General features: G+C 37.5%; 1 protein-coding gene across 1 annotated transcript; it reads right to left on the reverse strand.

The window, feature by feature from the left end:
* On the reverse strand, positions 1 to 20,642 carry AFP (alpha fetoprotein). Its single transcript, XM_029929757.1, has 15 exons — positions 20,558 to 20,642; positions 19,520 to 19,571; positions 18,471 to 18,603; positions 16,618 to 16,829; positions 15,650 to 15,782; positions 14,395 to 14,492; positions 11,892 to 12,021; positions 9,523 to 9,737; positions 7,774 to 7,906; positions 6,917 to 7,014; positions 5,962 to 6,100; positions 3,266 to 3,489; positions 1,571 to 1,703; positions 479 to 533; positions 1 to 145 (listed from the first exon to the last, which is right to left on the reverse strand). Exons 1-14 carry the CDS (start codon positions 20,640 to 20,642, stop codon positions 489 to 491), a joined length of 1,830 nt encoding a protein of 609 aa, XP_029785617.1. The 3' UTR covers positions 1 to 145; positions 479 to 488.
* Positions 20,643 to 26,687: the final 6,045 nt, after the last annotated feature.

A 26,687-nucleotide genomic window follows, 5' to 3' on the forward strand; every position in this document is an offset into this window, starting at 1 on the left:
TGAAGATACTTTATTTATATGACAGAGAAATCTCACATTAAAGTCTTAATCATTTCACTAATTCACAAAAAGCACTATCTCAGTTAGAATTAAAGGAAAAGATGCACACCAAACCATGAAGATTTATTTTGTCTTCCTCTTCCCCCTGTAATGAGAACAAAAATAAGTACTAATTAAGTGAATGGTGCAGAAGGTAACTGGTTCTATTATTTTGCATCAGAGAAATGCTAAATAGATGGGAAGATCTTCTGATGGCATTCTCTGAAACCTTAGAAATAACCTAAGAGAATTTTGAGTTTGTTGAGTCACTGATTCAACATTGTGGACACAATTTTGTTCCAGCGTTTTTAAAATAAACTTTGTATTGAATTGCGTTTGTTTAAGGCATTTTAATGGTAGGTCTCAGGATGTATTTCACTATGGATCAATATTGTGGGAGAACAATCATTATATTTACCCTTGTCTCAATTTTTGTTACCTGCTGTAATTTAAACTCCCAAGGCAGCACGAGTTTTTGAAATCAGTTTTGGACCCTGAAATTAAAAGCAAATAAGCATCATCAGATGAGGAGATGGATGGCTGTCCCAGTTACACAGTAGCCAAGATTGAGTTGGACACTTAATTGTTTTTTAAAGTTCAAGTACACCTCTGATGCTAGCAAGCTGGGACAATGGAAGTCACAGAACACAGAACTCCACTGGTACCAAAAGTAGAAATAAGTTGTTCTTCCTACACCAATCTCCAAATTGTTACGGAGCCTCACCACACCCCTCCCCTTCCTCCACAAATCAGTCACAGAAATTGGAAGGTTTGCAGAGAACGTATAGCTGTTATGTGTTAATGTTCTCTACATCTAAGTGAATGTCTTCCCATATCAAGGGACATTTATCTTTTTGTATCAAAATTGGTTTACATCAAAACTATTTTATCACTTTTGTTTTATCTGATTTGGTTACCTGTGTTCCACCCTTCCTACCAAAAATACGGACACATATTGATAAGTGTACATTTGGCAAAAAGGCTGAATTCTAGAATATCTTTCAAAAGTGTGACGATGCTATATTCAAATATATTTCATAACATAAACTAAAGTCTTATAAAATGTAGCCAATTACAAATCCATTTAAATTGTTAAATAATAAGATTAAGATAATTCCTAATTGCTAGTCTGTTGATATACCAAGGCATGCTCCTAAATGAGTTCAAAAATATTTTTTAGAAATATTCCCCCACAATTTGCACAATTAACTTGCTATTAAGTCCTTCTACTCCATTTAGCTGAAGTGATCAGTTCTAGGCCAGAAACTCTCTAAATTGTCAACAATTAATTATATATTCACTTTATAGTTTTCTATATCAAGAAATAAATCGAACCTACTCATTTTCTTAGCATATTCTAAAATTATGCTTCTTCCTAATATTAGTGAGAAAACTGTGATTACTTCTTAAATATCATTAAATCTCCCTGGCATTATTTTAAGGTTTTAAATGAGTGGAATATTCTTTCCATTATTCACTGCAGAAAATTCCATCCGAAGTTATTTTGAGTGTGAAAGTGAGCTGCACATACTTCTTCGGCAAAGCAGGCTTCCTGCTCTTGGCCTTGGCAGCACTTTTCCAGCAGACCAGAGAAATCTGCAATGACGGCCTCAAGTTGTTCTTCTGTTATTTGTGGCTTTTGCTTCACAAGGTTAATAAGAAATCTATAATTTAAACAAAATAAAAGAGAAGCCTGTTATGCAAGGGTGTTTTTTTAAAACCTTCCTAGTAGAGAGTCCTGAGTGTCTCCCCAAACCCTTACTCCATCTACCCATCACCAGACTTCCATGTACTCTGTCTAATGACTTCATCAGAAATACTGAGGCTGGAAATGGGTAGATATTCCACTGGTCTGGATTTGTGCAGGTGATTAATGAAACATGATTTTATAGTACCACCATCCTGATATGTAGTAAGATACAGTCTTTTTCTTACTTGCCTAGTATATCCTTTCTAGTTCTCCAGTCTAATGTATATGCTATCAATACCCAAAGACCAGAGTTCCAAGCTCCTGCCATTCATAATCATCACACTCTTACCTGAGCATTGGTCCCACTAACCACATGCGCTACTCATTTAGCATCACTTTCATGTTGGAATCAATGTTGACCAGGGACTAGAAAGGACTTGCCAGAGGAGGTAGCATTCTTACTGTACTTTGAAGCATGACACAGATTGTGACAGCAAGAAAAGGAAGAACAGGTTTCCCAAAATGAAGGAAGACCACATACAAAGTACGTGAGTAAGAGCACTTGGGTGGCTCCGTTGATTAAGCAAACCACTCTTCATTCTGGCTCAGGTCATGATCTCACGGGCTGTGTGCTGTTAGGATTCATTCTCCCTCTCTCTCTGCCCCTCCCCCACTGGTTCTCTCTCTCTCTCCCTCTCAAAATAAATAAATAAATACATAAATAAATATTTTTTAGAAAAAGCAAATGAGTACTAAAATGCATGGGAATTTGGAGAACATAAGTTCCACTGGCATGTATTACCATCACTGTTACAGAATGCCTCCCTCAATGACATGAAATGTGCATTCCATCTCATAACACCCATACTTCATGGTTTGCTCAAATATTATGGTTAATCTCTTCAAGAAGTTAACAGTGTGAAAAAAAGATTCAATGGTGTTTTCCCAGTGTTTTGGAATGGAAGTAACCAAACTCACTACAAGGACATATCCTAATTCCCCAAAGTAGATTGCCATTTTCCTCAGTCCCAATATGTGTCACAACAATAGTTACAGTGGAGACTGTTTTTACAAACAAAACATTGTCTGTCCTCGTGAATTTTTCCAGCCCTATGTTCCCATGAAGCTGTGAAGACACTGAGACAAAAACCATTTTGAAAGCCACTCTAGGGGCACCTGGGTGGCTCAGTCGGTTGAGCGGCCGGCTTCGGCTCAGGTCATGATCTCACGGTCGTGGGTTTGAGCCCTGCATCGGGCTCTGTGCTGACAGCTAGCTCAGGGCCTGGAGCTTGCTTCAGATTCTGTGTCTCCCTCCCTCTCTCTCTGACCCTCCCCTGCTCACGCTGTCTCTCTCTGTTCCTCAAAAATAAATAAAAGACATAAAAAAAATTAAAAAAAAAAAAAGAAAGCCACTCTAAGTGCCTTGAGGCAATAGTGTTCTCCTAATGAACCCAAGATTATTGGGTACATAAGATAGAGATCTCAACTCCTGTTTGGTGTTGGTCTTTTCCATCTTAGCAAAGAACCAGTTCTTACTGCTGCTTCATTGTTTGCAGTGCTACACCCTGAGCTCGGCACAGATCCTTATGGAAGATGAATTTGTCAGCAGAGAATGGCGAAGGGACATATGTTTCATCCACCACTAAGCTGCTGAAACACGGCCTCCTGTTGGCATATGAAGACGTGCAGCACAGGCCAACACCAGGGTTTACAGGGGTCTCTTCATGCCTGATGCATAATTGTCCAAGAATAAGATCAGCCTGGTTAGGAGAACATGAAGAAGAAAACAAGGAGATTCAGCATGAGCCATTATCTTGACTCAGGCTTCCAGAAAATGCTTGCTGTTTTTAAGGCAGTAATTTATAATTAATATTACCAAAAAATCTGCTGTCTAGGATCTTATGTTGCCACATTGTGGATTCTTTCTTAACCCATTTTTGGGGATAAACTTCACCATTTAGTGGCAGATATTTCATAGGTAATGTCAAAGATAGTCCCTTCGGTTATTTGAAATACACTTCCAGTTACATACATACTTCCAAAGGCAAAAAATTATCTGCCTTGACCTAGGAAATCAATACAGGGCTTAAATTTTTCATGTATATTTATCTAGTTGAACTTTCCATTTTACTTTGGGATCCAAAGAATTGCTTTCTAAAGGCATAAATCGCACAAGGCTAGTCCTTTCATATACATACCTACCTGCACACATCATACATGCACAAAGGTATACATATATGTATATGTATATAATCCTAATTGAAAGGCCAGCGTGTGTCGGTGTGCATGTGTGTGTATCTTTATAGGCTTTCCTTATGTAGAGTCCTCCTACCTTCCACACTTGAAGATATTTTTTAAATACCTCATAATAACTTGTAATGATGGCTATTATGTCTTGTGTGCATACTATGTATCTAGCTAGTGCTGAATGAGTTACAAGGATTACCTCATTTAAGACAGTCATCCTATGTGGGTGGTACAATTCTTATTCCCAAATGTCAGATGAGAAAGCTCAAGCCAAGTGCTATAACTAGCTTCTCAGTGGGGAGAGTGCCTCGGGATGTAGGCAGGAGGCCTCCAAAACCTATCCTCCCGATCTGTTACAGCATCCCGTGTCCCTGCAGTCACTCAGCATGTGGGAGTCAATCAATGATAAAGGTAATGCTTAATCACAGGAATTCTCCTTTCACTCCTAACTTTTGTGGAAAACTCCAAGACATGACGACTAGCTAGCAAATAAGTCCTTGGCATCAGAAAGAGGAAAAGGGAAATGATCAATGTACAATTTGATTCACAATTGTGATTTTAAGGGAAAAAATAATGAAAAAAGTCATCCTGTAATTTTACGTATAACACTAGTGACATTAGAAAGTAAAGATGATTGTCATTACTAACTAGAAAGTCATTTTCTTATTCAGAAGGACTTACCCTATTCCATACTTTTCATCCTGTTAAAGGGGTGGAGGGAATGTCCCTAATATGATAAGAATATTGTACTATGAAAGGCAAAAATGTAAGTATGCTAGAAATAAAATGACTTCTAGGGGCAACTGGGTGACTCAGTCAGTTGAGCGTCCAACTCCAGCACAGATCATGATCTCACAGTTCGTGAGTTTGAGTCCCAGAGTCGGGCTCTGTGCAGCCAGGAGCCTGCTTCCAATGCTCTGTCTCCCTCTCTCTGCCCCTATCCCGCTCACTCGCTCTCTCTCTCTCTCTCTCTCTCAAAAATAAACATTGAAAAAGAATTTAGTAAATAAAATGACTTATTTTCATCTATCAAAAGTGAAGCTTTTTATTTTTTTAACTCAATTCACATTTTTTCATTGTGTCCATTAGACCAAACTCAGTGCTTATGGGTGCACAGTGGATGTAACTAAGATATATGTGTGAACTAGAGGCAGTGGGATAATAGCACAGCAGCCGTAGAGGTGTGTGCAACCAGAAAGGAAATTCTGAAGAAGGTATGGCATTGAGTCTTGGAGCCTGGACTCAGGGAAGAGGTGCATAGGCATTCAAATATCAGCCCTACAGTTTACTCCCTGGGACACGTTGGTCCTAAGGTAATTTCTTTGAGACTCATTTTGGTATGAAATGAAGATGGTAATGGGGCATTTCAAAAGGGAGTATTATAATAATTAAATGAGATAATATATATAGTTTTAAGTTTTGTTATGTATAAAGTGTTATAACAATTTAATGTGATTATATATGTAGTTATATAGCTTTAAGTGCAATATGGATCTTCAGCATAATCCTGATAAATCGCTATGTTATTATGAGGGTGAAGTGATGGTCTCCCATCTTGGTTTAGAAAAGGTAGGTGGTGAGATGTAGGGGCCTCAACGTGCAGGTGAGTTTGAAGTCCCGTAGGATCACTCCTTGATTTTCTTTGTCTTCTTTTTTTTAACATTAAAGTATTTTGTGAACAAAAAGAGGAAATCACTGAATTGAATGATGTGTTGGTTATTCTATCTTTCCCATACATAAAGCTCTCTTAGCCGTTGTTGGATAAACTGGCTGCACTCCCCCCAGCCATTCTAGAAGGACCGGAGGCCTGGCCACATGCCCAACTGTTCAGACCTGGATTCATGCCCTCTCCAACTGTAACTAATCAAACAAGTCTAGTAAAGCCATCTCCACAGTGGTTTTTACCATTTCCCCCAAATGGGAATAATGAGACAGCTTCAAGTCAAACGGAGCAGAAACACAACGGGACTAAACAAAACACTCACCGCTCCCTCGCCACAGGCCAACTGTTTGTCCTCACTGAGTTGGCAACAAGTGGCTGCTGCTGTTGCCATTTTCCTGGTTAAGGCCATCAGCTCAGGCGGCGTCAGCTGAGGGGCTTTCTTTGTGTAAGCAACAAGAAACCTAGAAGAAGCATTTTTTTTCACCAAATCCTGCCGAGCAATTCATAAGTTTTTGACTCCTCACTCCTTCTCAAAGACCCTCTTTTGGTATCTGAAGTCATGAAGTCAGCTCATTCGTATTATCCACATGGTATCTGGACCACCACCTTCCAAGATGCATTTGCTCTAACAGCCACTCCCTCAAATTCTATGATATTGACATATCACGAAGGGAAAACAAACTCTGGATGGTAGCCTGACACCTATTTCCAACCTCAGAAGCTTCACTAATACTAATTTTGATCTACTCAGTATTTCAACTATGACAGACTGCAACAGAATAAATATCTTTTCTGCAAAAATCTGCACAATTTCGGGAACCCAGAGCCCATATAAATATCAGACTTTTATAAGCCATTCTTCTTGCTCTCTAAAAGAAGGGAAGGGGGATGACTACCTTCTCCCAAGAAAAATTGGGTAATCAGATTATACTGATTTCCAGTGTGAAATAGGGGCTGATATTAGAGTAGGACTGGGTGACTAATTTAGGTTTATATTTCCCTTGCCACTGCATAATTTGAAATCACTAAAAATACTGTTTAAAAAAACATATGCGTTGGGGCACTTGGGTGGCTCAGTTGGTTAAGTGTCTGACTTCGCCTCAGGTCATGATCTTGTGGTTTGTTGGTTGGAGCCCCACGTCAGGCTTTGTGCTGACAGCTCAGAGCCTGGAACCCACTTCAGATTCTGTGTCTCCCTCGCTCTCTGTCCCTCCCGCATTCACACTCTTGTCTTTCTCTCAAAAATAAACATTAAAAAAAAATTTTTTTAAACATACGCATTTTGTAAGTAATATTCTCCTAGTTTCTGGAATAGGCCACAGCTTCGTTTTGCCAATGCTTGGCTTTCCTGGATATATTTCTCTAATTCTTCTTCCTGAAAATACAAGCATTATTATGTATATTTTCTTCTCATCCTGGGCACATAACTTTGTATGTAAAAATTGACCAATAATTATTATTCTGACACCAATATTAGAAAAACCAATTTTAGAGGGTTTTTTGTAATACTAACGATAATGAAAGTGTGAATTGTGAGAATTAAAACAAATGAGGTGCCTAGATGGCTCAGTCAGTTAGGTGTCCGACTTTGGCTCAGATCATGATCATGGTTCATGAGTTTGAGCCCCACATCCGGCTCTGTGCTGACAGCTCACAGCCTGGAGCCTGCTTCAGATTCTGTGTCTCCCTCTCTCTTTGCCCCTCCCCTGCTGGCACTCTATCTTTCTCTCTCTCTTTCAAAAATAAATAAACATTAAAAAATAATAATAATTAATAAACAAATGGACTTTGGGGAAATTAAGTTTAAAACTTTGTGAATCCCCGAGTTATGTGATGACAGAATTCAATGTTTGGATAAAGGATTACCGTTCTTTCTGTACAAAGTCTTGCTTTTCTGACGTTATTCAAAAAATGAATATTATTTTTATTCTGTGTGTCAAAGAACTTTTGGTTTTCATTTTTCTTCTTAAAGTAGGCCACTAATTAATAACTACTTAATATCTAGATGACTATTTAATAGATATAACTAGCTAACTACTAGTTAATAACCAGATGCTTTCCTAGAAACAGCATTTTTAATGAATAATATATATGCAGTTTCTCAGACTCTTCCTAAAAAGTACAAGCAACTTACTCCTTTATCCTGGCATTCAAGAGGGTTTTCAGACTGGGAACACTTCTCCAATAACTCCTGGTATCCTTTAGCCACTCTTAGAATTACTGGGACAGCAAGTTTAGTATGTCTTCTGGAATATTCATATGTAAATCTGAAACGTGTGTGAAAAAATATCATCTTATTAGAATTAAGAGATGATTTATTCCTGTGTTATATGGAATGCAAATGTTAAAATTCAAATACATAAACCTGGAAATAAAATATGACTTGAACAATATGCACAGTAAAACTATTAACACAAATTATAATCCATCCAATTGTTCTAAAATGCTGTTTTGTGTTCTTTTGCACTCTTCACTTGGGTTTTTCAATTATAAGCTTTACAGTCATTCATTCAACAAATATTTTTCCAGTACATTTTCAAATGCAAGCATTTCTTTCAGAAGTAAGGATTCAGTAAGGTATAAGATAAAATGCCTGACCTCTCAAAGCATACATTATAGGGAGACAGGAAGGAATAAACAAAAACTAAGTCATCAAATTCAGGTGGTGATAAGTCAGTGAAGAGAAATAAAGGCAGATAGAATGGGGGGGCGGAAGTGACTCTTAATTTAGAGATTGGTCAAGAATGTCTCTTTGGGCGGCTCTTTTGGAAGAGAAACCTGGGTGAAGGAAGCTACATAAGTATCTGGAGGAAGATCATTCTCAGCTGAGAAAATTTCTTACTGCAAAGCACCTTTCTAATTGAAGAAGAGCTTCTATTAACTGAACAATTATTGTTGGGTGTGTGGGTGGTAAGTTTAAAGATAATTCTTGAATTTACTAATTGTATTTCCAAGTCATAGAAATAAGTAATATTTAGTTCGGCCACCAATAAATTGCCAGTGTGGGTTTCTTCAATTTGGACTTTGTTCTTGTGTGCATAATTTTATTTAGCAGTGCAAACGATGTGTGAATGTCCAATCTGAATGCAAGTATAGAATGATATCCTTGGGGAATTGAAAGAGAAAATTGGGCCATTATTTTCATTATTACATTAGAAGGCTCTTAAATTTATAAAGAGCCTTGGAGGTCATTAAGCATAATATCCTAGGAGCTACACAAATCCCTCCTCAAATAGTGTCCACAGATATACACTGTACAATAAAGGGAAATGTTTTAACTTGACTGCTTGCTTCCCTTAAAGGCAAATAGAATGAGAACATGTCCTATCAATTATAATGACAACAAATTACTTATACTGCAAGTGTCTCTACACATTTTGATTTTCTTACAAAAATAAAACATATATTAAATAAATAGCAAATAAACTTTTCTAATAAAAGCCCTTCTATCTACCATTATCTATTGAGTTATACTCTGGGGAAAAGTTTTGAAAACATGCACAGTGAAAAAGCACATTCATAATCATGAACCCTTCTTATCACAAAATATCCTCATCTTATTTGGAAGCTCCGTGGTAGTCTTCATATGAGTAATCCATACAGAGATGACAATGCTCTGATCCCAGAGAAATTGATACAAAATAAAATATAGCTTCAGTTAATAACAGCAGTAGTGAAAGTCTCATCAGTATAAAATAGATCTCATTTCCTTATTCTCTACTTATCTGCATGAATATATTTTGGTTCAGAACATTCTAGCATCACCCTCACATACTGAGTGAGCTCAAAAGCCACAACCATCACTCCCCATGTCAGCAGCACAAAGCTGTCAGCTACATACTAATCTTGACTCGTGTGAACATACATTTACAAAGTGTGTTACCTTGCCATGAAAAGATCTTTTTCCCTTGAAGAAAATTGGTTGAAATCTCTCTCTCCTAAAAATCTATTTAGATTTGGAGATAAGCCTTCAGGTTTGTCATCGTTTTCTGCATGAATTATGCATTGACCAAGTTCAAGTATGGGCAATTTGCAGCATTCTGCTATTTTGCTTGACAGGATATCTTGCTGAGAACATACATAAGACATAATTTTTTCCTGTAATAGGAAAAATGAAGTATTAGCTTTAAAGGTTTATTCTTTAATGCAGGAACTCAAGGCCAGTTCTAGGAAGGAAGGAAGGAAGGCAGGAAGGAAGGCAGGAAGGAAGGAAGGAAGGAAGGAAGGAAGGAAGGAAGGAAGGAAGGAAGGAAGGTAGGCAGGCAAGGAGGGAGGGAAGGTGAGAGGGCAGAAAGGAGGGAAGGAAGATGAGAGAGGAAGGGAGGGAGAAAAGGAGGGGAAAAAAGAAGAAAAATAGAAAAAAAAGGCGTTTTAGACACTTGTCTCTCATTTTAGTGCTTTCTCCCTAGTTTGCCTTTCCTTACTCCTTTCTACCTACTCCTGTTTGTCCAATTCTTCTTTTGATAGTTGTCAGCTAAAATCTATTTTATTGTATTGGGAAGATTTTAAAAACAAAAGAGAAACCAAACAATATGCATAAAGGTGTATATCTTTCTACTACTACTGGACAATGTTTGCTGTCGATGTCCTAATCACAGACGGAGAGCAAACTTTCTGCTCCATGTTAACAGACCAATCTGCAGTGACTCACTATGACCTCCAGAGGGCAGGCTATAGATAATGAAATGGCAGCACATCTAAGTGGTCAGAATGAAGCAGAACTTCTATATCCCTGGGGTGCCTGTGTGGCTCAGTAGGTTAAGCGTGTGGTTTCAGCTCTGGTCATAATCTCACGATTTTGGGGTTTGGGCCCCGCGTCGGTGAGCCTCCAGCTTGCTTCAGATTATGTCTCTCTCTCTCTCTCTCTCTGACCCTCCCCTGCTCGCTGTCGCTCTGTCTCTCAAAAATAAATTTAAAAATTTTTCAAAAAAGGAACTTCCATATCCCTGCCACAGACCTAAAACTTCTATGCATTCTCAGAAAGAACAATTAGAGCACATCAGTCACCCATTAAAACCAATTGACATACTATATTGAAATTAATTTTTCCACTTTAAAGGAAAAGGATGGTAATGAGCTCCAAAAATGGAAAAATAATTTAAGTGCCTTTAGAAATCAGCAAAATTGTCAATCAAAACCAAGAAAACTAACTTCAAAGGAAAACAAAGTCATTTTTCTAATATGCAAGTGAAAACTTCTAGAAGGAAAATTAAATGAAATGGGAACTCTGTCTTTGGGAATCTTCCCCAGCTCCTCACACTAGGATCTCTGCCTTTGCTCAGAGATTGCCACCCTCAGCCCTCTCTTGCAGCGTTGGCTTCTGGCTGACTTCCAGGACTCTTTCAGCCAAACTGCCATAGGACTGGCTTAAAGGAGCATTTTCTCCTCACAGGCAACCTTTTGGAAACCATGTTCACGCCCAGGCTCACAAGCCTTTTGAATATCTAACAGCAATGATTCGATGCCTTCTTGGAGACGGTGTATCACCAGGGACCAGAAAGGAAGTAATTTAGGGATAGATAGACCTCTTGTGCAGTGTCCAGGAAGCCTAAGGTTGGCCTCAAATAGACGAATGCCACGCTGTTAAAATGGTGACAAACTACAGCATGTTTGAGGATTCTGTGTTGGGAGGATTTGCTTTTGGCTTTTAATCCTCCTAGAGCCTTTTATTCATGCCTCTCTCTGTAGCTATGTACCTTGTGGAACAGTTTCTGGGGTTATTTCTGTTGTTAGGTCATTTTGTTATATTCATATGATAGATATCATAGAGCCCCTTCCGTGGGCCAGGCATCATGCAGTGGCCCGTGGAGATAACAGTAAACAGAAGGCAGTCGCTACATGCCTCACCTCTCCCGTCAGACTATAAAGTCCCTGAGCAAAGCTTCAGCCTTAAACAAGTGTCCTTCACAGCGTCCAGCACACAGAAAATATTCCATATGTATTTGTTAAATGAAATAATAAATGGGTAGGAAAACAAATTTGTTAAAAATAAAGAGTCTGCCCTGCCATGATCCTATGTGGAATTTATGATCACTTTTTAAAAAAAGAATGGGCACCGGTGTTAGGAGAAGAGTCTTAAGTGAAAGGCAGGGCCATCAAAAGACGGTTTCAGTTTTACTATCAAGAAGTCTGTGACTTGACTCAACTACCCTACCCTGTGACCAACTCACACAGGCTTCTCCCGTGTAGAATGAGAGCCAAAGAAAGAGAAGGAAGTGGAATCCTCTCTTGTTTAGGAGCCAGACTCTTTACCCCATCCTGCAGACACTCCAGCACGTTCCCTCTGCAGCATTCCTCATGTGTGTGGGCCACGTCCAGGACCAGTTTCTGAATTTCGGTAAAATTCGCTTTGGAAAACTTTTGACTCAGTTTGGTAACAGTTCTAAAGTGAGGGAAAGGAATTAGAAGTCAGTCCTGATTATCTACCAAAATTAAATAATAATGAATATTAATATAGTTACAATTCCAAAAAGAAAGAATTGAAATGCTCTCGCTGTTTAAAAAAGAAAAGGGAGGGGAGCCTGTGTGGTTGACAGTCCAACTCTTGATTTAGGCTCAGGTCATGATCTCACAGTTCATGAGATTGAGCCCCATGTCAGGCTCTATGCAGAGAGCACAGAGCCTGCTTGGGATTCCTTGTCTCCCTCTCTCTCTGACCCACCCCTGCTTGCACTCTTTCTCTCTCTAAGTAAATACACATTAAAAAAAGAAAGAAGGAAAAGGGAAAGCATTATAAGTCTTATCAAGTCCAACCAATTTTTCAGGGCAATGGCTCTGTAAATTGACCAGTCCCCACAAATACTTTGGACATGATTTATCTGTCTTTATTTTTGTGAATTGGGATGAAATATATCTTTTCGCTGCTCATCCATGGTGCTCAGTGTTTATAATCACCCTAGTGAGTGGGTCAGAAAAAATTAAAAGGATAAACAATTAAGAAATGGAAAATTCCATGGGACTAATCATCATTATTTTACATGGGAGGAAAAAAATACTCTGAGAATACAGAAAAGGACATATATCAAATCAATGAAATGAGATAAGAAAGTAGAAGAGACTAAACATTCAGACATGTCAGTGTACCAAGACATGGTGTGTGGCCCAGAGGGGAAATAAGAAGAAAAAACGCTTGTTCCTTCCACATATTTCCTTTAGTGTTAAGAGATGTCTAGATGAAACCACTGCTTCCTAGAGCAACTGGTGTTGCTGCTGCTTCTGATAAGGAGAGACTTTCTTCCTAAATTTGTAACATTTAAGCTTAATCAGTTATGGATAGCAAATAATAAATACAACCATTATAATAATAACTTAATTTCTATTTTATTAGCGAGAAAAATTAAAGCAATTCATGAATCAATCTAAGTTTCTAACTGCTAGAGTTGGAAGGTAGTTAAAACAAATCTGACCTATTCTAAGAAAACATTTTAGAGCTAATTCCATGACTAAAAACTTGAACCTAGGTCTCTATTGTGTCCAGTATTTTTAAGTGTGTCATGTAACAAACACACAAATAAATGAACTTTGAATGTATGTATTTAATGCTCATCAATTAGCATCTCACGTATTTTCCTACACTAGAAATGTTTCCCTGTAAGTGTGAAGAGCACTTTAAACCAGTTATGTAGTTTAAAATTTTCTAGTAGCCATATTAAAAGGTAAGAAGGGAACAATTAAATTCATTTTAATAATGTCTTTAACCCAAGATATCAAAAATAATGCCATTTCAACATAGGATTTCATTCAAATGTGGAATCTAAAATAGGAAACAAATGAATCAACAAACAGAAAAGCAGAATCGGACCCTATAAAAAAGGAGAACAAACTGGTAGCTGCCAGAGGAGAGGGTGGCAGAGGTTGAGCAAACTGGGAGAAGGGGAGAGGGACATACAGGCTCCCAGGTATGGAGGAGAGAGGGTGGTCCGTGACGTTGTGACAGCATTGTGTGGTGACAGGTGGTGCCCACATCCCTACAGATGAGCACCGCATGACATAGAGCGAAGTTGAATCACTCCGTTGTGCACCTGGCACTGGTGTAACATTGTGTGTCAACTATATGCAAATAAAAAAAATTCTTTAAAAAACTTATTTGACTATGCAGTCAACAGAAAAACCTATAAGAAGATACTACACATTCTCTTTTTCATACTAAGTCTGTAAACTCTAGTGTATATTTTACACTTGGAGCACCACTTCTTCCTTCACATCAGCCAAATTTCAAATCATCAGGGGCTACATGTGGCCAGTAGCAGCCATGTCCTGTAGTGCAGACTTAATTAACCCTTGGTAATTCTGATTGTTACTTCTGATGTCAAAATCTCAACTGTCAGGATACAGACAATTGAAGATCACTGGCCTAGTAGACAAATAGGAATAGAGAAAATAAGTCATGGTCAGGTCCTAGAAAAACTAGGCTCTGAGGACTTGCCATGGGGTCCTGAGTAAATTGCTTTAATCTCTCTGGGTCTCAGTTAATTCCCATGTAAAAGTGAAGAGGTTGGACTGTATTTCTCAGTATCCTAACAGCAAAGACAGAATATGAGACCGAGGTAAATTAGGTAGGTTTACAAAGTGTTAAGCAGAAGCTTATGAGTTAACCTCCTTCCAATCCTGGGATTTCAGGATTCCAATCACATCAGCTGTCATCAAAGGAAACTTCACTCTCAACACCAGTTGACAATGAGAAAAATGAGCTCAAACTGCAAAATGGTGGTTTGTGCACCTCACCCTCTTCCTTATATAGAGAGCATAAACTTACATGGCTCGGAAGGTACGAGGTCCAAAATTTCTCATTACTGCACATATATGTTGATTTAACAAACTGCTTTCTCTTAATTCTTTTGTAATCAGTGCTGTCTAGATACACAAGAAACAAATTGTCAAGAAAGGATGTCTTTTTCTTTGCAGGGGCTCATAATTAGAAAACCAACACCTTCAGGTAAAGCATGCGACCATAAGGAATGTTATGAAAATTATAAATGTGATACACTTTTACAGAACTTCATTTATTCACTCTTTCCTTTAGGTCAGTTTATATACATCTATGCCAGACAGGTTTATTAAAAATGCCTTAAAACAAGAACATTATAACTTTCATACTTGGGATGCTGATTACACAACTGTACTTTTAAGCTAATTGAAATCTGATGATTTCTAAAATGTCTGCTCTGTCAAAAAATAAACAAACAAATAAATAAAAAAATAAGATCGCGTCACAGCCTGATGTTCTGGGAATAATCACAGTTCTTAGGAAATGTTTGTTGTATGACTTTTGTTGTGCCAAATGGTTAGTTGTAGATATTATTTTCATTCTCCAGACCTAAGGAAGCTGCTCACGTCTGTAAACCTACATTTCCTTTCATTAGATGATAATGATGTTTACACCTTAAATTCGTTCTAAGCATCCAAAGAAATAATGAATGTAAAGTATTTGTCATGGTTTTCTTTCTCTTTTTTCTCTCTCTGTGCCTCCTTTTCTCCTCCTGCTCCTTCTACTCCATCTTCTTCTACCTCCTATTCCTCTCGTTCATTTATGTTATGACCCGTACCTCTGTCTTCCATTACCCCATCTCCAGACTCATATCCTTAATCATATAATACCTGTTGGCCGAAGGAATGAATACAAAACAGCAAATCCAGCTGTTTTAGCCCAAAGAATATCAGACTGCTGACATATGCTCTATTCTGAAAATGGTACTCTGCATACAAAGCATATTTCCATTTTTAGTTTTGTTTGCTTTTTTTTTAATAATAGTTTATTGTCAAATTGGTTTCCATATAACCCCCAGTGCTTCTCCCCACAAGTGCCCCCTCATGACCATCACCTCCTTCCCCCCCCCCTCCCCCGCTTCAGCCCTCGGTTCGTTTTCAGTATTCAATAGTCTCTCATGACTTGTGTCCCTCTCTCTCCCCAACTCTCTTTCCCTCTTCCCCTCCCTATGGACCTCTGTTTGCTTTTAATGAGCCATAGCCAGGTTAAAGGATTGGTTCAGATATCTGTACAAATATAATACCTTTGTTTGGAAGCATTCATCTGCATTTTCAGCTTTGCAGCAAGGTGGAATTATTTTGCCATAGTGAGTAGCCAAAGAGAGAATCGTGGGTGCATACAGAAAGGGGTGCCTTCTTGCTATCTCATAGATGTACCTATGAAATGAAAAGGCACGGTAAGATTTACAAACATGTAAAACTAGACTTATCCCTGGAACTGGATTCCAGAACCATCCACTTTGACAGTCTCCATGGCAGAGATGGTCTAAGGGCAGGTTCTCTATTTCTCTGGCTTAGACATGCAAGACAGCAGCATGCAAGGCAGAAATGATCGAAGGTTAGGTGTAGGATTCCCTACCCGAGACCCTGAGTTCAAATCCCTGCTTCGGAGTGTACTAGCACTGTGCCCTCAGCCAATTATCTCAACCTTCTAAACTTCAGTTTCCTAGTCTGCCAAATGTGAACAAGAATGAAGTGAAAAAGGACTGGAGACTTCAAAGGCAGGTAGTGAGATTAATCTGATCATCCGTGCCAAGCACACTTGGTCCTACGTCCTAAGTGTTCAATTGCTGCTAGCCATGTTTATGTATCTTAAGTGTTCCTGAATCTCTAAATTTTTTTTTTATTTCCAGGCAATTCAGTGAACATGAAACACCAAATATTTGGCTCCAGAAGGAATCATTTTGTGTGGCATCAAAATATTCCTGGGCAAGCTAAAATGGAGAGATTAGAAGGAAAAAAATAAAACAAGGTGTATCTCAAGAGACTAAAGGGACAACTGGTGGTCTGACTGCATCTACCTAGCATGTTATGGAAACAAAGTGAGCTTCAAATGGTCCATCTGACTTCCTAGTGTAGGACCTCAGCAGGTGCGAAATTATTGCCACTTCTCCACCTTTTAGAATACCTCTGTAAACTGCAGAAATACTAGATTCCACTTGGTGCTACTCTCCTTCTAGGGTTTTAATCTGCCTTTAAATTGGATCCTTACCTATTCAGGAACATGTCCCTGTTTTCTTCATATGCTTTACAACTAGTGACAGGTTCTGGAACTTGGAAGGGTGGGATGGACGACGGATTAGCCTTCTTGTGTGCCAGGAAGCAGTGATGTCTTTCCTCTTCACTTTGGCTGCAACAATCAGAGAGTCCATACTTTTCAGAAATTTCCTTCTCATGGCAAATTTCATCCAGAAAGGCAAATAGCTGTAGGAAAGATTAGTTTTTAATGAAAGACAACTAACTGTACTTTGAAATTCTGTGAAACAGATGAGAAGTTTTCTAATACTCAAAATCAGAACTACAGATTAAAAAATTATTCCCAATACAAATTCCGATATACTGTGTTTAGTTTCAGCTAGATGAGAGCCTTCTCTCACGCCCTTTGGGAAATGGAATATTAGTGTCCAACCTTGAGAAATACACATGACTAAATTACTTCATCTTAAAAGGGAAAAGACCACACAATATTTTATCCCCCCCAGAAAAAAAAACTTGAACTATTTAATTTTTCCTCTTATTTTACCATTTTCCTCTTATTTTGGCTCCATGATATCTATGAGCTTTTCAAAAAATATATAAACCACTTTTTTGTTGTTGCCTTAATTTTGACAACATCAGATGATGACACCAATCACTTCTGAAAAACACGTATGTGTCATTCATCTCAGGAAATTTTATTTAGCTTCCATAACTGCTAGTATTTAGAGAATCCTAGAACTCTTATACAAGACTTTCAATTCTCAATCCACATAAAAATCATGCCTTTAAATTTACAATGATAAATCACCAATCTGTAACAGTACTGTGAACCTCTCATTGGATGTAAAGTTTCAACATGGAATGTATTTTGCTTAATGTTGACATGTATTTAGATTAGCAGGACAAACCAAAAACAGAGGTGCAAAACAGAGAGCTTTATGAAATCATCAACTTCAGAATTGTGAAGTATTTTATATCTTTTGAAATAAAATAAGCAATAATAACTATTATTTATTGATCTTCTACATTATGGTATATTTTTAAAACTATTCATTGTTTGACTGAAATTCAATTATAAATGAGTTTCATATTTTGTTGTTATTTGCTAAATCTGGAAACCCTCGGTATGTGCCTCACTTTCACTAGTGTAGAGCACATATCGTGTAATGAAGCCACTAAGGGTGTTAATTTTAAAGCCTGATGGCCTAGTCTAAATCCTTGTCTGGACTCCCTCAGAAAAGTTACTTAAGCTCTCTGTGCCTCAGCCTCCTCACCTGGAAGAATAGCATTTACCTGCTAGGATGATTGTAAGTATTTAATAAATGAATATTTGTAAGCAAAGCTGATATTATACCAGTAAGCCCAGAAGTTCTTGGCTCACTTAGATATCCATCTGATTCACCAGTGCTATGCTCCATGTCATGAAACATTTTTATTATCAGTGAGTATGGAACCCTCCCTAGGATAAGGCCTGTCACATTGTGTGATTAATAAAAAGTAACTTCTTTTGCTATTATTATATCAATCTTTATGACAACCCTGAAATGAAAGCGATTATTATTCCTTATTTTATAGATAAAGAAACTAAATCTCAAAGAAGTTAAATACCATGCTTATGGTCACCCAGACGCTCAACTTTCAGAACCTTAGCTCTTAGTCACCTTGCTTGTATTGTCTCTTTACAACAGGCACTCACTGTTTTCTCTTCAGTGATTCAGAATTAATCCAATTCTTCTTTCATACAACAGGTGCTCAAATATTTAAATGTATTTCTCATGGCATCCCTGTATCTGCTCTTTTGCCTGCTAAACTTTGGTCAAATACTACAGTGGGATATTATTATCATTATTATTATTATTCACTCACCTGATTTTCTAAACACCCTACAGGCTGCTCACTGCCAGTGGATTTCTCAATTACAGTCAATGTATCTTTCACCATTTTGCTTACTTCTTTGTAAGTGGCTTCTTGGACAAACTGAGCAAAAAATATGGTAGCTCTGGAACAAAAATACATATGATTGCTTAAGGAATAGACATTTCAAGCTGCTTTTTCTCAAGTTGTAGTTTTCATTTGTTTTTGTTTTCTGTTATGTGGCGTGTTTAGAGGATGCCTTTTGCTAAAACATTTATGTGAAATAGGATCCTAGTCATCCAGAAAGAAATGTCAATCTTCTTGCCCCTTCCCCCCAAAGTACACATATATCTGTTAAAGAACTCAAAGTGGATTTACCTTAAGAGTGGCCCCTGCTTTTCTGGTCACTCATCCACTGCAGTGTATCTACAGCTGAGGGTATCTATCTTTGCTCAAATTTAAGCAAAGAATTGATCATTAGACATCAGTCTGTATCTACTCCAAGCGTGATCAAAATCTGATCCAAGACAGTGTTCATGGGTTGACCCAAAGAACTGTCTTAACAGGTTTCTGGGTACAAGCAGTAGCAATAACACATTATTTTAAATTCCTTATTAGAAACTTCAGGAGTGTATAATAGATAGCACTCAAAAGAAAAACATACTCTTTACAAATAAAATAAAGTAGAATGTTTTACCTCCTCTTATTCACTACTAGGATTTATGTAGTATTCAGAATAGAAAATATTGTAATATCATCCTATTGGCATTGATGTGAAAAAATTCTGCATCTATATGTTGTGGTTACCACTGATTGGATACTAATCTTCAGTTCCTAAAATCTGATTTGGTTTTTCCCATGGAATTTCAAGGACTCTAGAGGCTAATTTAATCTAAGGCATGGACCAACAGTTCAACCTCTTCAATATCAATTTGATATCCAATATAAATAATTTTTTCAATTTACTTTTGTACTTCTCAAAACTCATAGGGCTATCTATTCTCATTAAAATGGTCATTGCTGTGCATATTTGAAGTGCATTTATAAAAGAAAAAACTTACAGGTCAACTAAATTCATCTCTGCGGAACATTGGGAAGAATCCAATATGGAAGCTGGAAAGCAAAAGAAACTCAATGAGAAATGATGTTTTCAACTCAACCAGGAAAGTGATCATTGTTACATGTAAATGTTTATGGTTAACTTGGGACTGCACGCTTGAGAAGACATTAGGGAGCATCCATCCAAACATCTTAATTTCTTACTTGGGAAAGCTAGGAAACTAAGGAATAGCTAAGATAACAAGAATAATTTATAGTAGAGCTAGCACTAAAATTCAATTGTTTGCTTCCCCCAATACTGTGATGTTCTCATTGGCTTGGAAATCAAAGGGAAAAAATACATTTCTGAGACCCCTGGGTGGCTCCGTCAGTTAAGTGTCTGACTTTGGCTCAGGTCATGATCTTACAACTCAGGGGTTCGAGCCCCCCGTCAGGCTCTGTGCTGACAGCTTAGAGCCTGGAGCCTGCCTTAGATTCTCTGTCTCCCTCTCCCTCTGCCCTTCCCACCCCCTCTCAGAAGTGAATAAATCTTTTTTTAAAAAATTTAAGACATTTCCATCCTCCTTTTGAACATGATTACACCACAGTTTGCTTGACTATATCCCAGTCACACAATTTCTTCTTTAGTCAAATAACGATCCATTTTTCTGAAGTAAAGATAAAGATGTTACTTATTTTAACAGTCTGAGGGGATTTTATATGTGAAGGAACCAGGATTATAGCCTCATATATAGAGATAGATAGATAGAAATATAATATAAATATATTTCAAAGTTAGTATATATGCCAGTTAAATAAATAATGTACAAAACATTAATTCAATGTGGAATGTTTAAGTCATTCATAGATAATCTTAAACACTGCCATGATTTTGTAAACCTCTTGTAAAGCTACAAGTTTATCATTCATTTAAAGATATTCACCATTAAATATTTTCTTCTGTGTGGAACAGGAAGTATAAATAAATCAGGACAAATGAATGAATGAATTAAGAATTTGATGTAGAGAAAAGACAAAAAAGAAAACACAAAATATCTTACCTATTCCATATGCATTTCTGTGCATTGTTCTGGGTTCAGAAAAATTTAGTAGGAAAGTTAAAAAAATTGATACGACCCACTTCATGGTTGCTAGTTATTTTGTTGTTGGCAATGATGGGGGGGAGAATATTGAAAATCATGCTGTAATTCTTTTATACCCTTCTCAAGCAATGCCTGTTAATTAGTAATCTTCTGTTAGTATACCAGTGTATCTCTTACTTTATTTCCTTAGGTTGCAAATGGGACAACTTGTCGATAATTAACAGCACAGGGGTTATTTGTATTTTATGTTCAAGGACACAGACCTCTTTGGGGAGGAAAAAAGGGGAAAAAACTTGCAAATTCATCCCATGTTGCAAATGTAGCAAATACTCTTCTCAATCTACAGAGTATTCAAAGAAATATTTTTTTCTAAATTGCACAATAATGAATACCTTTCAAATTAAAAAGTTAATGGAGCCATAAAGATAAAGACTCTAAAATTTATATGAAATTCAACTAAATGCATTAACATGTTTAAAATATTAATTGATTGCCTATCATACGCCAGGCGTTGGACACAGTATTTGACCAAGTCAAATTTCATTGAAGAATGCATTTATTACTTGATTATTATACAGATTAGCTCAAAAATCCTTTTTGCCTGACTTCATGCCAATAAGGTCCACTTTTATGTATTTAGTATCCTGCATATAGCTTAACAGAAAACTTAGAGCACAAATTCTGATGAACCAAGCTCTATAATAATTTTGTTTGTTACAAAATAATTTTGCGTATATGTCAAACTGAAGTAGATCAGTTTCACTGTTCATTCAGCAACTCAAAATGATTATGTTAATACTAGCTAAGGAGCACTTACAAATGCCACCTAATTCTAGGAATGGGTCACCTCATTAAATCACTAGAGGAACTTATAAAATTTCCATTGCCTTGACTGCACCCCACATCAGTTAAATAAGAATCTTTGGACATGGGACCTAGACATCATTATATTCTAAAATCTTCAAGATTATTCACTATTTCAAAGTTAAAATTAAAAATAAATGAATTATAGGAGGAAATAAACAAATATGGTGCATTTATTAAATGGAGTAACATCCAGCCATCATAGTAATTTTGTAGCAGAATACTTAATGATATGGAAGTATGTTCATAATGTGTCACAAAGTAAAAAACAGGTGTAAATTGTCCAATTTTTGTGATTCCTCTGTCCTCCTCCCTGCTCCAAAAAAAAAATGTAAAAATGTAGAAGACAAGAATAGTGGATCACAGAGGTCTAACACTGGTTTCTCTGGATGGTGGAATTACAAGTGAATTTCTCTTTCTCGCTCTTTCTCTCTCTTTCAAAACTTGTTCAATGAAAGTTTGATTATGTAATTTAAAAATAAAATCTAAAAAACTAATTGAGTATATTGTTTAAAAACAAATTATATGGCATAAGTCAGAAAAAGACAAATACCATATGATTTCACTCATCTGTGGAATTTGAGAAACAAAACAAGTGAGCAAAGGGAAAAGAAGATAGAGAGAGGGAAACCAAGAAACAGACTCTTAACTAGAGAGAACAAAGTGATGGTCACCAGAGGGGAGGTGGGTGGTGCGATGGGTAAAATAGGGGATTGGGATTAAGGAGTGCACATGTATGGAAGTGATGAATCACTGTATTATACAGCTGAAACTATCCCTGAAGAGGGCTCTTAACTCAAATATATGAAAACAGCAGCATTAATTATGAAGATCTAAACCCATTTTATGGAATAAATGGTAAACGGTGTTTCTAGGCAGGGACAAAAAAATCCCAAAGCCTTTCACAGAGCCAGGTCCATAGTTAACCCTTAGTAACATTAACTGAATGAATGCTGAATGTATTTGTTCAAAGACAGGACCCTAAGGTGGAGGAAAACTGTGCATTTGGCAAATTTCATATTCTATAAGCTCTGAGACATTTGTAACTTCGCAAATCATATTTCAAGTTTTATGCTTGTATGAGTTTGTGTGTGTGTGTGTGTGTGTGCGCGCACACACACATTCTGCATGGTTGGACAATCTAATGTCATTATTTCATCAAAAGTTCAGAGAGGTCATATGAAAAATGCCTGGCAAATAGTAGACATTTACTAAAGTGTGATTATTTCAATACAATAAATAGACACATAACTACAAATATGTGCACATCAGGCTGACAAGCCTAAATCAGGATGCTGACAAACTAAATCAGGAGTAACAACCTTATCATCAGCCCAGGTCCTGTTTGAATCTTCCCCCTGATAATAAACTGGCTTTGTGCCATCCTTTGATCTCCTTCCATATTCTCCATTACGGAGCAGGTGTCTGATATTCCCTGCCCAGTGATCAGAAAGGCAGTGAAGTGTCACTGTTAGACACATGAGTTCAGGCACCAGGTTTGAATTTCACCCAGCCTCTTAGCCCTACATGACTTTGAGTGAGTTATTTAATTTTTCCAAGCTTTATTTCCATCATCTATAAAATGAGGATAGTAATAATACCTCCTTCATGACTAGATGAGGATAAAATAAATTAATGAATGTAAATGGCTCAGAACAAGGTCTTGGACAAAGTCGCACTTAATAGATGGAAGTTTTATTTATTCATTCAAAAAGTTGAAGTCTGCACACCAGACACTGTGCTCTGATGGGAATTATCAGCAAAACCTCTCACTTGGGAGTAAAGAGCAAGGACTGCTCCTGTTAGCATGTTCCTTAGGAGATGAAACCTAGGGTGACCACACGCAGCAGACAGTAAGCAGAAACCATCAAGTCAAATGCAATTTTACTTGACAAGTAACAGGTACCATCCCTGCTCTCACTGAGCTTACATCTAATAGGAGAGAGACAGTTATGTCCACAATCACAACATGGCATCATGGATGCAATGATAAGTGGGGTCAAAAGGAACATGTGACATTTTTCAAGGGGACTAAGGAAGGCTTCCTGGGATAAGTAACCTCTCAGTGGAAACCAGATGAAACAAGTGGAGATGGGTTGAACAGAGGGAAGAGTGTGCTGGGCAAAGGTACAGAACAGTGCAAAGGCCAAGAGGTAGGAGCACGGTGTATTTAAGGAACTGGAAGAAATGCAATTTCAATGAAATACAAAGTTTGAAGATGAGGAAACTTACTCTGTAAAGAGAACTTCTGACACAGTTATCAGGGGTCATATCTCAAAGACTTTTCAAATCAAGTTTCCACCTCCTAAGAGAATGGCAGATTAAAAGGGGAGTTGACACAAATCACATTTGTTTGAAACCATCTCTTATTATAAAAGGGAACACGATTGTGAAGACCACTTAGGAGGTTTTTGCAATAAAGTGGCCCAGTAAGTAGCCTGGGTAAGAGTAGTGCTAATGGGAAATGAGAGCTACAGGTAGGGTCAAGTGATATGAGTGAGGTGAAACCACCGGGACTTACTTACTATTCAGTTGGAGATATATTGAGCTTAAGATAGAGTGGCCAGTTTACTCAAATAGTCCTGGTGTTGTCCTGTTGACTTAGTATAATTATTAAGCAGAGCACCTTGGTTTTGCATGTTGAATTATCTTTAAGACCTCCAAGGGGAGAAGTTAATGGGCAGTTGAATGGTGCACCTTGATCTTTGGAATTAGATCAAGGCTGGAGATGGAGATTCAGGAATTGTCAATTTATAGAGGGTCATTGTAGCCATGTGACTGGAGAAGAAAAAGAGATCATAGTGAAAAGAAGTACCCTGAGGAACACCAAATTTCAAAGAAGAGCTTTGAGCCACAATTTGCCTACTAACCATCAACAATCTTTCCTTGACCTATATGTCATTGTTTAAAGTTTAGCCCTAAGTACACAGTTCACATCAAACACGTTTCCATTGGTTTGATTCTGATTCTGTTTACTTTGTCAGAAATCTGTGAAACTGTTCAGAAGCAATATAGCACAGTAAATTGGATTTTGGTATCAGATTCCAAGTTTAATTGTGCCAGTTAGCCATATAACGTTTGGCAAATAATTTTATTTCTCTGATTCTTAATTTTCTTACATATATAATGAAATGATAGTATTTCCCTGAATTATATATATATACATATATATAAGAAATAGTATACTTAAAGTATATGATATCTAAAAAACATTTTTAAATAACAATAATTATCATCATGATTACCATTGCTATTAGTGCTAAGTGTGAGATGTACTCTTCTTCCAAACAGTTAAGCTGTATGTGTAGTTACTAGAAAAATGCCTTCTCTTATTCTTGTGGGATAATTTTCATATTTGTTGGTTTGAGTGCCTAGTTGTTTGAAAGTTGGATTTTATCTATTATATCACTTCCCCTTCCTCATTGATGCTTATAAAAACATTATCCATCCTTTAAGGTCTATATAAAATAATTTTCCATGATCCCTAACTAAAAAAGAACCCTCTCACCTTTGACAACTTATAATACCCTTTAGATTGTTTTCACACGGCACTTCTTTTGACCTTATATCACATTGTTAAATTTATGTGATTCTTCCTAAATAATTGAGTTTTTGGATTCCAGAACTCATCTTTGTCACTCCTGCAATGCTGAGCACAATGTCTGGCACAGAGCAGAACCTTTTATACATATGAAATGAATGGCAATGAATTAGACTGTTGTGGTCAGGATTTATGCTCTCACTCATTTGTTTGACTCAAATACCCTTCTCATGTTTACATTTGTATTCTCTCTGATATTTAGAGTCTAGAGTCCCTGGGACAGATCTGAGAAGAGGATGATACTTAGGATCTTGGGAGGAAGCTGGTAAGCCTGGTTGCAAGTCCTGTGGCTTAAAACAAACTTCACAGAGCAGACATAACCCACATTCCAGTAAGATGAATGTCTTCAAAGGCCTCCAGCCCAGTTGGGTTCTCTTGTCCCTTTAGATTTAATTACATTTAGCCCCATGTTGATCCCATCTATAGACAGCAACCAGAATTACCACTGCGGTCTTCCCCAGTTTTCTAAGATTCCAGGAGTTTTAGACTTGAGTCCCCCAAGAGATTACTGCTTGCATTTATCCTTGACATCTCTGGTTCTCATTTCCTGGTGCTGCTAAGTTCTCTTAATGTGCTTTCTCTTCTCTCCTGTACCTGCTGTCTCTCCCCTATCTTAAGCCTTATGTTGTGTATCCCTCAATCACTTTTTCAAAGAGTCCCCAACACAAGTTTATATCAAATAACTTGAAATCAAACATGAAAAGGTCTTTTCAGCTCTATCAATAGCACCTGATTTCTTGTTGAGCCCTGAGTAACCTCCTCTTTTGTTGTTCTCTCTCCCCTCCTCCTTTCTTATCTTTTCTTATCTAGTTCTGGCTCTTACACTCTCCTTCCTATTACTGATTTCAGTCAAAGCATTTCATCTCTCCCTTTGTTTAATTTGAGCTTAACTTATGCCCTGGAGGGAGGGGGGCCACCTTTCACATTTGCCCCCCCCCCATCCCCGCAAGAAGTTATCAAAGTATTTGCCTTCATTCTTTTATCAAAGGGATTTTGTCTTTGGTTTTTAGGGGGGAAATAATTTTTCATTCCTTCTACATGAAGAACAATGTGAGGGGGTCAGAATAAGAAAAGGAAGGCAATCTGTGTGACAAAGTTGAAAGGATGGTAGTGTCATGAGGTCAGTCAGCAAGGTGAAGTAAGGCATTAGTATGAGTCAAGCAGAGATAGAGCAAAGTCAGTTAAGGGTCATTTGGAAATACACTTCATAGAAACCTCTGTTCCATTAACAGAATTTCTCCTTGTATGGGGTAGCTGCTCTTGCTAAGTTAGGCATGGGTCCTTAAAACAACTGAACTGGCCCACATACTCAATAGATGATACTACTTGAGGAAAACAATTATACTTTGAGAGCATCTCCAAAAAATCCTAGAATAACTTGTATAGAAAAAACACTTTATATATATTCTTTGCAAGGACATATACTTCCTCTGATGAAGAAATACTTCTGACTCTTCTTTTCTTGCCTGCTGTAGCAATGACGGGTTATAAGAAATAACTAACAGAGTCTGTAGCCTTATACTATCATCAGTGTCACTACTGGATACCCTCTTTCCTTTGTAAGGCTGAGAGATGACTCATTTTCCTCAGAAATTTAGAAAAAATCTTGAAGGGGAAGAGGGA

The sequence above is a fragment of the Suricata suricatta genome, chromosome 1 (assembly GCF_006229205.1).
Source record: "Suricata suricatta isolate VVHF042 chromosome 1, meerkat_22Aug2017_6uvM2_HiC, whole genome shotgun sequence".
Classification (NCBI taxonomy): Eukaryota; Metazoa; Chordata; class Mammalia; order Carnivora; family Herpestidae; genus Suricata; species Suricata suricatta.